The 13,587-nt window shown below is 36.9% G+C and overlaps 1 protein-coding gene across 10 annotated transcripts in view; it reads right to left on the bottom strand.

Annotated features, from left to right (window-relative positions):
* The window catches only part of C2CD3 (C2 domain containing 3 centriole elongation regulator), a 143,190-nt gene that overhangs the window by 100,263 nt on the left and 29,340 nt on the right, over positions 1–13,587 (bottom strand). For all 10 annotated transcript variants that reach the window (XM_032853111.1, XM_032853105.1, XM_032853109.1 and 7 more), the window contains 3 exons: positions 12,820–12,952; positions 12,235–12,363; positions 2,772–2,919 (listed from right to left, as the gene is read on the bottom strand). In XM_032853111.1, coding sequence (XP_032709002.1) covers positions 2,772–2,919; positions 12,235–12,363; positions 12,820–12,952 — 410 coding nt within the window. The remainder of the gene's footprint in view (positions 1–2,771; positions 2,920–12,234; positions 12,364–12,819; positions 12,953–13,587) is intronic.

The following is a 13,587-nucleotide window of genomic DNA, read 5'->3' as shown; positions in this document are numbered from 1 at the left end:
GTACCTAGGAATAAACCTAACCAAAGAGCCAAACAATCTATACTCAGAAACTATAAAGTACTCGTGAATGAAATTGAGGAAGACATGAAGAAATGGAAAAATGTTCTAGGCTCATGGATTGGAATAACAAATACTGTGAAAATGTCTATGCTACCTAAAGCAGTCTACACATTTAATGCAATCACTATCAAAATACTATCAATTTTTTCCAAAGAAATGGAACAGATATATCCTAAAATATATTTTTATATTATATTATATTTTATATTTTTATATCCTAAAATTCATAGGGAACCAGAAAAGACCCCAAATAGCCAGAGGAATGTTGAAAAAGAAAGCCAAAGTTGGTGGCATCACAATTCCAGATTTCAAGCTCTATTATAAAGCTGTAATCAAGACAGTATGGTACTGACAGAAAAAAAAAGACACAGATCAATGGAACAGAATAGAGAGCTTAGAAATAGTTTACCATAAACTAATCTTCAACAAAGCAGGAAAGAATGTCCAATGAAAAAAAAAATCAGTCTCTTCAACAAATGCTGTTGGGAAAATTGGATAGCCACATGCAGAAGAATGAAACTGGACCATTTCCTTATACCACACACAAAAATAGACTCAAAATGGATGAAAGACCTCCATGTGAGACAGGAATCCATCAAAATCCTTAAGGAGAATACAGGCAGTAACCTCTTTGATCTCAGCTACAGCAACTTCTTCCTAGAAAAATCACCAAAGGCAAGGGAAGCAAGGGCAAAAATGAACTACTGGGACTTCATCAAGATCAAAAGCTTTTGCACAACAAAGGAAACAGTCAACAAAACCAAAAGACAACTGACAGAATGAGAGAAGATATTTGCAAGTGACATATAGATAAAGGGCTAGCATCCAAAATCTATAAAAAATTTATCAAACGCAACACCCAAAGAACAAATAATCCCATCATGAAATGGGCAAAAGACATGAACAGACATTTCTGCAAAGAAGACATCAAGATGGCTAACAGACACATGAAAAAGTGTCCACATCACTCAGCATCAGGGAAATACAAGTCAAAACCACAATGAGATACCATCTCACACCAGTCAGAATGGTAAAATTAACAAGTCAGGAAACAACAGATGTTGGAGAGGATGCTGAGAAAGGGGAGCCCTCCTACACTGTTGGTGGGAATGCAAACTGGTGCAGCCACTCTGGAAAACAACATGGAGGTTCCTCAGAGAGTTGAAAATAGAGCTACCCTACAACCCAGCAATCACACTACTGGGTATCTACCCTAAAGATACAAATGTAGTGATCTAAAGGGCACGTGCACCTGAATGTTTATAGCAGCAAGGTGCACAATAGCCAAACTAAGGAAAGAACCTAGATGTAGATCAACAGATGAAAGGATAAAGAAGATGTAGTATATATGTACAATGGAATACTATGCAGCCATCAAAAGAAATGAAATCTTGCCATTTGCAATGATGTGGATGGAACTAGAGGGTGTTACACTGAGTGAAATAAGTCTATCAGAGAAAGACAGTTATATGATCTCTCTGATATGAAGAATTTGAGGGAGGGTAGGGAGTTGTCGGGAGTAGGGAAGGGAAAAATGAAACAAGATGGGATCAGGAGGGAGACAAGCCATAAGAGACTCTTAATGTCACAAAACAAACTGAGGGTTGCTGGGGGCTGCTGGGGGGTAGGGAAAGGGTGGCTGGGTTATAGACATTGGGGAAGGTATGGTGAGTGTTGTGAAATGTGTAAGCCTGATGATCCACAGACCTGTACCCCTGGGGCAAATAATACATTATATGTTAATAAAAACAAAAAAATAGAAATAAAAATAACAGATAACATGTAAATTCCCTGTCATACCAAAAATGGGTAATAAATTTAAATTCTCTCTTTATCCCACAAGTAACAGAGTATCAGTGATGACTTTTAAAACAGAGAGTCATGAAATGCTAATAATTCATAATATCTTTCAAATTTATCTCTTCATTTCCAACCACATTACTGTCATTCTCATACATACCTCCAATAACCCAGTGGCTTCCTATCTCCTTCCAGGTATTTTCCCCTAAATTAGCTCCCTAAATCATTGCTAGATTAACGTTTCTTAACCACCATTTTGATCATGTCATTTCTCCTCACCTGATATTCAAAGGTTTTCTGCAATATGCCAGGCTGCCTTACCGATGATGACTTTCCCACATATCTTCTCGTCAGTCCAAATTAGATCCCTTGCAGTGCACAAATTGCTTCTCTGGACGGGTCATTCTTTCTTTTACCATTTCATATCCTCTATCTCTCTAAATGCTTTTTTTTTTTTTTAAAGTAAGCTCTATATATACTTAATGTGAGGCTAGAACTCATAACCTTGAGATCAAGAGTCCCATGCTGTACCAACTGAGCCAGCCAGCCACCTCTAAAATTCTTAACCTTACTAGGCCTGTCTCCTCATCTATAAAATGACATGTACTCTTAATTTCAGGAAACAAACTGAGGGTTGCTAGAGGTTGGGGAGAGGGATAGGGTGGCTGGGTTATGGACACTGTGGAGGGCATATGCTACAGTGAGTGCTGTGAATTGTGTAAGACTGATGATTCACAGACCTGTACCCCTGAAACAAATAATATATTACATATTAATTTTTTAAAAAATTTTAAAAGGAAAAGAAAAATGACATATATAAAATGTCTGGCAAGTGGTAATATGTCTACACTTAATAATCTTATTAATAGTCTTGTTCTCTAATTTCCAAAGCTGTAGATTCAATGACTTACAGGTGCAGTGTAAAATAAGCTCTCCAGGAGACTCTGGTCATACTGAGGATCATTCAGCTCACTGCTACAATACACATCACTCCCAGGAGATGGGGAATCTGGAGGAGAGCCAAGCCCATTCCAGTACTGACCTTGGGATAATTCAGCACTGTAGAGGTAAGAAAAACAAAGCAAAAGGACATTAAAAGAAGTTTCAGTTGAGCTATAGGTTTCTAATTGAAAACCTAAAGTTCTAAACATTAAAGAAGATATGTTAAGCAAAAGACTCACATTAGGGAGAAGACTCTCTGATAAATATTTTCATATTATATTCTCCTTCCTCTGGGATGCCAACAGCTAGTATTCAAAAATAAACTACTGACCCTGATTATGATCTCATTCATTTATTTAACAAACATTTTTCTTTTCTGGGCAGCTATTATGTGCCAGGCATGGTGTTAGGTCTTGAGTGATACAGAGATGGTTAAACTAACTTGCTCTACTCTTACACTGCTTATGGTCTAGCAGGGAGGAAAAGAAGGTAAAGAATTATCTATAATTCAATGAGTTAAAAGCTCATGCTGTTTTTGTAAAGAATTCATAAATATGCCTTCTTCCATTAAGCAAAAATATGTGTATTTAGGGTTAATCATGGCAAGATTAATTCCATGTGTGATATAGAAATAAGTAAAACAGATACCCTACTTACAAAAAGTTCGTAGATTTTTTTAAAAATTATTTTTATTAACATATAATGGACTATTTGCCCCAGGGGTACAAGTCTATGAATCATCGGCTTACACATTTCACAGCCCTCACCACAGCACATACCCTCCCCAATGTCCATCACCCAGCCACTCCATCCCTATTCCCCCAACCCCCAGCAACCCTGTTTGTTTTTTGAGATTAAGAATCCCCACAAGTTTGTAAATCGATAAGGAATATAAGCATACAAGTACATGTATACTTCATTTTTGTTTCTCCTAAAATAACTGGTACTGAATAGATACCTGTAAAGGACTTACTGAATTCTTAATGAACATGTTATTAAAAATAAAGGCAAAATTTATTAAATGTACAGGCGCTGTGCTAAGTATTTGTTATTAATTCTTTCAACTTTGCTTCCCTTTCATGCTAGTTGCTATACTTTCTCCCCTTCTTTTTTTTTTTAATTTATTTAAGCAGTCTCTATATCCAACGTGGGGCTCAAACTCAAGACCCTGAGATCAAGAGTCACATGCTCTTTTAACTGAGCCAGCCAGGTGCCCCATTTCCGTCTTTAATTTCTCAAGAGAATAGCATATAAATACTACCTTCAAATTAGATCATGTTCCTACATTTCTTGGAAAAAACAGATAATAAATGTTCCTTTTCTCACTTTTTAAAATCTAAAGCAGGGTTTCTCAAATTTAGCACTACTTCAACCGTCGGTCAGGTAATTCTTGGTCATTGGGAGCTATCCTGTACATTTTGTACCCCTCTAAACATTACAAAATGTGCCATGGGGCTGGGAGTAGGAGAGAATTGCCCCTCAGCTGAGAACTACAGATCTATAGAAATCTCTCTCTCAAAGGTAAGAATAGCTCTCTAACTGCTACAACCCAACTAACAACTTCCCAAACACAGGGCTTCTCTAGCTCCAGAGCACTGTTCCTTTTTGAAGCTCTACTTCTTGGCATTTTACATAACAATCACTTGCTATTTATAGTTCCCCCTCACTTGGTTACTCCTTTTTTCCCTCCACTGCACACCTTTGAAGTTATCAAGATCACCACTGTTCAGTATTCAGTCCTCCCCATTTAATTTTTTTTTTCAGTTAACACGTCTTTGAACTTACTCTACTGACTACAACACATTAAAAGGCCATGCTGAATTAAAATGGTGAGAGCAAGCATCTTTTGTTTCTAATCTTACAGGAAAAGCTTTCAGTGTTTCATCATTAACTATGATGTTTGTTGTGGGCTAGTCATTTATGGCCTTTGTTATTATGTTGAGGTACACTGCTCGTGCCCCCCCCCCCTTTAAGATTTTATTTATTCTGGAAAGAGAGAATGAGAGATCATGGAGCCTGATCCAGAGCTTGATCTCAGGACCCTGAGGCATGACCTGAGCCCAAACTAAGAGTCAGATGCTTAACTGAGTGAGCCACCCAGGCGCCCATGGTACACTGGTTCTATACCCAGTTTGTTGGGAGGTTTTATCATGAATGGGTGTTGAATTCTTTCAAATGCTTTTTCTGTATTTATTGAGAGGATCATATGACATTTATGCTTCTTTTTGTTAATACAGTGTATCACAATTACTGATTTGTGGCTGTTGAACTGTTTCTGCACCCCTGGAACAAATTCTACTTGATCATGGTATATGATTATTTTAATGTACTGTTGAGCATATTTGCTACTTTGCTGAAGACTTTTGCATCTATGTTCATCAGGGATACTAGCCCATAATTTTCTTTTCTTGCAGCGTCTTTGTCTGGCTTTTGCAGCAAGGTAATGCTGGCCTTGTGAAATGAGTTTGGATGTGTTCCCTCCTCTTCTGTGTTTTGGAAGAGTTTGAGAAGGAGTGGTACTAGTTCTTCACATGTTCGGTAAAACTCACTAGTGGAGCCATCTAGTTTCAGACTTCAATTTGCCAGGAGATTTTTGATTACTCATTTAATCTCCTTACTAGTAATCAGTCTGCTCAGGTGTCTATTTCTGCATGATGCAGTTTTGACAGCTGTATATTTCCAGGAATTTACCAATTTCTTTTAGGTTTTCCAATTTGTTGGCATATAATTTTTCATGGTAGTTTCTTATGATTGTACTTCTCTGGTATCAGTTATAATGTCTCCGATTTCATTTATAATTTTAAGTCCTCTCTTTTTGTTTTCATAAGTCTAATAGTTTATCTATTAAAAAAAAAAACAAACCCAGCTCTTAGTTTCATTGATCTTTTATATTCTCTTTGTAGTCTATTTCATTTGTTTCCACTCTGATTTTTGTTCTTTCCTTCCACCAACTTTGGGCTTAGTCTGTTCTTTCTCTAAGTTCCCTGAGGTATAAATTTAGTTATTTTACTTGAGATCTTTCTTATTTTTTAATATACACACTTATGCTATTGATTTTCTTCATAGGTCCGCTTTTGCTGCATCCCGTAACTTTTGGTACATTGTGTTTCCAGTTTCCTCTGTCTCAAGTTACTTTGATTTCCCTGTTGATTTCTTCTTTGACCCACTGGTTGTTCAGGAACATGTTGTTTAATTTCCACACACTTGTAAATTTTCTAGTTTTCTTTTTGTAATTGATTTTTAATTTCATACTACTGTGGTCAGAAAAAAATGCCCACTATTTTAATCTCCTTAAATGTATTAATAACTGTTTTATGGCCCAGTAGATGATCACAGAGAATGTTCCATGTGTGCGTGAGAAAAATATGTATTTTGCTGCTATTAGGTGGAAAGTTCTATATACGTGTATCAGGTCCATCTGTTTGTGTCATTTAAGTCCAGGATTTCCTTATTGATATTCTGTCTGGATGATCTATCCATTGTGGGATGTGGGATTTAAAGTTCCCTGCTATTATTGTGTTGTTGTCTCTCCATTTGCATCTACTAACATTTGCTTTATGTATTTGGCTGCATCAATATTTACGTTTATATCCGCTTGAGGAATTGACCAACTATCACTCTATCATGACTTTCTTTACCTCTTGTTATAGTTTTTGGTTTAAAGTCTATCTGTCTGACCTAAGAATAGCTACCCCAAACTCTCCTTTGGTTTCCACTTGCATGAAATCCCTTCATTTTGAGCTTATAAATACTTAAAGTCTCCTGCAGGCTGCATATAGTTGGGTCTTATTTTTTTACCCATTCAGTACTGTCTTCTGGTTGGATACTTTAGTCTACCTACATTTAAAACAATTATTGATAGGTATGAACTTACTACTATCATTTTGTTAACTGCTTCCTGGTTGATTTGTAGTTCCTTTCTTGTTCTCTTCCTTTGTGATTTGATGATTCACTGGAGTGGCATGTTTTAATTCCTTTATATTTTACATATTTTACTATACACTTTTGCTCTGTGGTTACCATGAGGCTTACATATTTATAACAGCCTATTTTAGCGTGATAAACCAACACACATACAAAAGTTCCCCTACCTCATTTTCAATTTTTTTTTTTAGATTCTTTTTTTTTTTAATTTTTTTATTTGACAGAGAGAGATCACAAGTAGACAGAGAGGCAGGCAGAGAGAGAGAGAGAGAGAGGGAAGCAGGCTCCCTGCTGAGCAGAGAGCCCGATGTGGGACTCGATCCCAGGACCCTGAGATCATGACCTGAGCTGAAGGCAGCGGCTTAACCCACTGAGCCACCCAGGCGCCCCTCATTTTCAATTTTTGATGTCACAGTTTGTAGCTTTATATCATGTATCCATTAACCAATTATTATAGTTAAATTTTTTTTAATTTTTTTTTAAGATTTTTAATTATTTATTTGACAGAGAGAGATCACAAGTAGACGGAGAGGCAGGCAGAGAGAGAGAGAGGGAAGTAGGCTTCCTGCTGAGCAGAGAGCCGGATGTGGGACTCGATCCCAGGACCCTGAGATCATGACCTGAGCCGAAGGCAGCGGCTTAACCCACTGAGCCACCCAGGCGCCCAGTTAAATTTATTTTTAATACTTTGTCTTTTAGCCTTCATATTAGATTTATAAGTGAATTACCCGCCACCATTGTAGTATTACAGTATTCTCAGTTTAACTATATATTTACCTTTAGCCATGAGTTTTAGAATTTTGTATGTCTTCTTGTTACTGCTTAGCATCTTTTTATTTCAGCTTGAAGAACTTCCTTTAATGTTTTTTGTAAGGTTAGTCTAATGGTCATTAAGTCCTTCAGCTTGTGTTTATCTGGAAAATTCTTTATCTTCCCTTCCATTCTGAAGGACAGTTTTGCCAGGTACAGTATTCTTGGCTGGCAGTTTTTTTTCTTTCAGCACTTTTGAATATATAATCCCACTGCCTTCTAGTCTGCAGGGTTTTTTTTCTGTTGTTCTTTCTAAAGACTTATCTATTTATTTGAGAGAGGCAGGGGAGGGGCAGAGGCAGAGAGAGAGAATCTCAAGCAGACTCCCCACTGTGTGTGGAGCCTGACACTGGGCTTGATCTCATGACCCTGAGATCATGACCTGAGTTGAAATCATGAGACGGACGTTTAACTGACTGAGCCACCCAGGCACCTCTAGTTTACAGGTTTTGCTGAAAAATCTGCTAAAAGTCTTATGGGGTATCCCCTGTCAGTAACAAGTTGCTTTTTGCTCTCTACTTTTAAGATTATCTCCTTTTAAACTTTGACAATTTAATTATCTTGTGTTACAGTATGGGTCTCCTTTGATTCATCTAACTTAAAACTCTCTGGGATTCCTGATTCTGGATGTCTGTTTCTTTCCTCAGGCTAGGGAAATTTTCAGCCATTATTTCTTTGACTATTTTTGCTCCTTTCTCTCTCTCTCACCTTCTTCTTCTGGGACTCCTATAATGTGTATGCTGGTCTCTTGGTTTCTCATAAGTCCCTTATACTATCTAAACTCCTTTCATTCTTTTTTCTTTTTGTATCTCTGACTGAATTCCACTGCTTTGTTTTTGAGTTTGCTGATTCTTTCTTCCCTTTGATCTAGTTTGCTGCTGAATCCCTCTCAAATTTTTCAGTGAGTTATTGTGTTCTTTAGCTCTATGATTAGTTTGGTACTTTTTTTTTTTTTTAAAGATTTTATTTATTTGACAGACAGAGATCACAAGTAGGCAGAGAGGCAGGCAGGGGGTGATGGGGGGAGAAGCAGTCTCCATGCTGAGCAGAGAGCCTGATGCGGGCTCAATCTCAGGACCCTGAGATCATGACCTGAGCCAAAGGCAGAGGCTTTAACCCACTGAGCCACCCAGGCACCCCAGTTTGGTACTCTTTATGACCGTTATTTTTAATTCTCTGTCAGGTAACTCACTTATCTCTGCTTCCCTAAGATCTATTTCTGGATATTTATTCTGTCCTTTTGTTTGGAACATATTCTTTGGTTTCTTCATTTTCTTTGACTTTCTCTGTTGAATTCTGCATATTAGACAAAACAGTCACCTGTCTCAGTCCTGCTGTAATGTCCTGACAGACAGTTCTGACCTGTTTCTATTCTTGACAGTAGGAGATAAACCTCATCAATTAGTTTGGCTCCCAAGCCCCTACCTGCCTCATAAATTTTTCTGATTGTCCAAGCCTCCTCCATTGTTCTTAGTAGATCCCAGTAGTTGAGGGCATACAAAGACCTACTATTGTCCCAAACAGGAGGATCAAAGTCAGTGCCTAGATGCACTCTGATTGGAAGCTGAACCCCAAATAGCAGCTGGGAAAGTGTGTATTATTATGAGTCACATGAATGCAAGCCCCACTGGCTTTCAAATTAAGTGTTTTCGGAGCCCATACCTCTAGTGGGGGGCTTAAAAGTTGCGGCACTAAATGTGGGGTCCAAATCCTTCACTCTTTAAGTAAAGTCAGGATGTAGAGGTTCCCTCTTGACTATATAGTACTACACTGGGGGTTTTTAAAAAGTTTCATTTAGACATTATTTACGTAAGATACAATTCACTCAAAGTGAGTAATTCAGGTTTTTTTGTATATTTACAGACATGAACAACCATCACCAGAGTCACTTTAAAACCTTAAAAAGAAACTATCCACTAGCTATTATCACTTACTCTCCCATCATACCCAGGGATAAAGAACCCACTAATCTACTTTCTTTTCTCTAGATTTGTCTATTTTGTATGTTTCATATAAATGGACTCACAAAATATGGTCTCTTTTGTGACTAGCCTCTTTCATTCAGCATGTTTTCAATGTTCATCCATGCTAGAGCATGTTATCAGTAATTTATTACATTTTCTGGCTAAATAATATTACACTTTATGAATATATTACTTTTTTACATTCATTCATCTCATGAACATTTTAACTATAATGAATAATGCTGCTATGGAAATTCATGTACATGTTTTTGCATGGATGTAGCTTTCATTTCCCTTTGGTGTATATCTAGGAGCTGAACTGCTAGGTCATATGTTAACTCTACATATACCAGTTTGAGAAAGTGGTGAACTATTTTCCAAAGTAGTATACCATTTTACACTGCTGTAAGCACTGTATGAAGGTTCCAAATTCTCCACATCCTCACCAATTTTACTACCTGATTTTTTTTTTTTTTTAACTACCTGATTTTTTGATTCAAGCCATCCTGGTGCTTATGAAGTGGTATCTCACTGTGGTGATATGCGTTTCCCTGAGAACTAATGGTGCTGACATCTTTTCATGCATATATTAGCCATTTCACTATCTTCTTGGGAAAAATCTCTATTTAGATCCTTTGCCCATATTTTTAATTGAATGACTGGTCCTTTAATTATTAAGTTGTATGAATTCTTTATATACTCTAGATATAAATCCTTTATCAGATATGCAAATATTTTCTTCCATTCTATGACCCTTTTACTTTCTTAACAATGTCCTTTGAAGCACAAACATTTTTTATTTTAATTAACTCTAATTTATCTGGGTTTTTTGTTGCTTCTCCTTTTGGTGTCATATTAAAGAATCTTTTTCTGAATCCAAGGTCATAAAAATTTACCTCTGTATTTCTGCTAAGAGCTGTACAATTTTAGTTCTTCCATTTAGCCATTTTATCCATTTTGAGTTCTTTTTTATATATGGCTTGAGATAGTGATCCAACTTCATTTTTTTGGCATGTAGCTGGCCAGTTGTCCCAACAGTATTTGTTGAAAAGACTATTCCTCACAAATTGGTCTTGATATCCTTGTATTAGTCAACCACAGACATAGGTTCCTTCCTTCCTTACTCCCTCCATTCCTCTTCGTTCCTTCCTTCCATTATGTTCAGTTAGCCAACATACAGTATACATCATTAGTTTTTGATGTAGTGTTCAATGATTCATTAGTTGCATATAACACCTAGTACTCTTCACTACATGTGCCCTCCTTAATACCCATTACCTGGCCACACCTACCCTCCACTCCCCTCCATTCTGTAACCCTCAGCTTGTTTCCCAGAGTCCAGAGTCTCTCGTGGTTTGTCTGACATAGGTTTACTTATAAGCTCATTTCTAGTCCATTGATTTATATGTCTTTTCCTTATGTCAGTACCAAATAGACCTGTTATTTCTTTGTACTAAGTTTTAAAATAAGGAAGTGTGAATGGCACCTGGGTGGTGCAGTCAGTTAAGCATTCAACTCTTGGTTTTGGCTCAGTTTGGGATCTCAGGGTAGTGAGATTAAGCCATGGGTCTGGCTCCTTATTTAGTGTGGAGTCTGCTTAAGACCATCTTACCTTCTGATCCTCCCCCCATAAATAAAAAAATCTTTAAAAATAAAATAAGGATGTGTGAATCCCCCTAATTTTCTCTTTTTAAAGACTGTTTGGGCTATTCTGGGTCCCTTGCAATTTCACAGGAATTTTAGAATCAGTTTATTAATTTCTACAAAGAAGTCAGCTACAATACTGATAGGGATTGCACTGAATCATGAATTTGGGATTTTTGTACTTATTTAGATCTTTTAAAATTTCTTTTAATAATAATGTCTTGTAGTTGCAGAGTTTAGGTTTTACACTTCTTTTGTTAAAATTTTCCTAAGTGTTATTATTGCTATTATAAATGGAATTTTTTCTTAATTTCATTTTTGGATTGCTCATTGCAAGTACATAGAAATACAATTGATTTTTGTGTATTGATCTCATATCCTGCAATCTTCCAGAATTTATTAGTTCTAATATTTTTTTAGTGGATTCTTTAAGATTTTCTACATACCAGTTCATGTCACCTGTGAATATAGTTGTACTTCTTCCTTTCCAATTTGGATGCCTTTTTTTTTTTCCTGCCTAATTACATAGGCAACATAGGCTATATAAGAGACATACTAAGACCCCAAATTAACTTGTGTTTGCTTAAAATCTGAGGTTTTTAAAAAATTTATTTATTTGAAAGAGAGAGAGTTGGAGGGGGAGCAGAGGAAGAGAGAGATAAAGAATCTCAAGCAGACTCCCTGCTGTGGTGGAGCCCAACACGGGGCTCGATCTCAAAATCCTGAGATGATTACTTGAGCTGAAACCAAGAGCTGGGCACTTAATTGATTAAGCCACCCAGAAGCCCCTAAAATCTGAGTTTTTAAAATTATATCCTAATAATGGTGTTGAAGATAAAGTTGGGAGATAAGAATGGAAAGGTGGGCTGGAGACCATTCTGTAAATGAAGCTAAGAATAAAAGGCTAAAGACTAGATTTTTACTTAGTAGGTAATAAATAGTGATTTTTATTTAGTATGCAATGAGTAACCAAGGGAATGACTTGGCTACTCCATGGAAGTATTGCTTTCAGAAGATAAATCTGTTAACAATATACACAATGAATTGAAGGAAGAATTTAAAAAGAAGAAAGATAGTTAAAAGTCCTTACCTGCCTAATAGCAGCTGTATAGCTCTGGTATCGTCTTTTGTGTCATGTTTCCAAAATGTATTCTCAGTTGGAGGAAGGAGGTGATCTGCTATGTGGTCTTTAAACTGGTCCCTAGACAAGGCTTTGATTCTGCGGTGTGGAAAAATACTTTTCTGAGTGGCTAATATACAGGAAAAATCTAAATCAGCATTAACTGAGCTAAAAGATAGTACATGGAGATGATTCAACATGGAACACTTAACATCCTTCAGACATAACAACCTTAAATATATACAAAAGTTCACAATTTACAAAGCCCTTTTCTACCTTAGACTCTAATTTCATCTCTGTAAGAGAGGAAGGAAAGAATATCTCCATTATACATATAAGCATGCCAGTTCACAGGGAGCAAAGAATTTAACCATTTACACATTTAGCAAGTACCAGTACTATGTCTAGATTGTGAGTATATAAACTCCTAGTTTAGACTTCCTTTTCACCACATTAAGAATTATTTGCTGAATAAGTCTATAACTTAACAAAAAATATACATCAGCAACAATTAAGAAATGAACTGTTAGGAATCATCTTTATTCTGTAACTTACTGTGTTGAGGCGTTAAGAAAATCTTCTTTCATAGGAGGATGAACTTCATCCAACAACATGCTAGTATCTGGGCTTGATTTCATTGTAGAGATCACCATGGCATTACGCAGTTTATCACCTTGTTCTAACAATGCTGAAGAAGGCAAAAGCAGAACATGGAAAATCTAAAATCCAACAGCAATACCTGCAATATTCAGCGCCTTTCCATCTATGACAAGACTTAACATATTGTAAGACTTAGCATATTGTAATGACCTACCTGTTTTTTTTTTTAAATTTTTTATTTCTTTTCAGTGTAACAGTATTCATTGTTTTTGCACCACACCCAGTGATCCATGCAATCCTTGCCCTCTCTAATACCCACCACCTGGTTCCCCCAACCCCCCACCCCCCGCCCCTTCAAAACCCTCAGATTGTTTTTCAGAGTCCATAGTCTTTCATGGTTCACCTTCCCTTCCAATTTCCCTCAACTCCCTTCTCCTCTCCATCTCCCCTTGTCCTCCATGCTATTTGTTATGCTCCACAAATAAGTGAAACCATGTGATAATTGACTCTCTCTGCTTGACTTATTTCACTCAGCATAATCTCTTCCAGTCCCGTCCATGTTGCTACAAAAGTTGGGTATTCATCCTTTCTGATGGAAGCATAATATTCCGTAGTGTATATGGACCACATCTTCCTTATCCATTCGTTCGCTGAAGGGCATCTTGGTTCTTTCCACAGTTTGGCGACCGTGGCCATTGCTGCTATGAACACTGGGGTACAGAT

The sequence above is a fragment of the Lontra canadensis genome, unplaced genomic scaffold (genome assembly GCF_010015895.1).
Source record: "Lontra canadensis isolate GAN:19392208 unplaced genomic scaffold, GSC_riverotter_1.0 scaffold7, whole genome shotgun sequence".
Taxonomy (NCBI): domain Eukaryota; kingdom Metazoa; phylum Chordata; class Mammalia; order Carnivora; family Mustelidae; genus Lontra; species Lontra canadensis.
The sequence above is the reverse complement of the archived record's forward strand: the minus strand, read 5'-3'. Positions and strand labels throughout refer to the sequence as shown.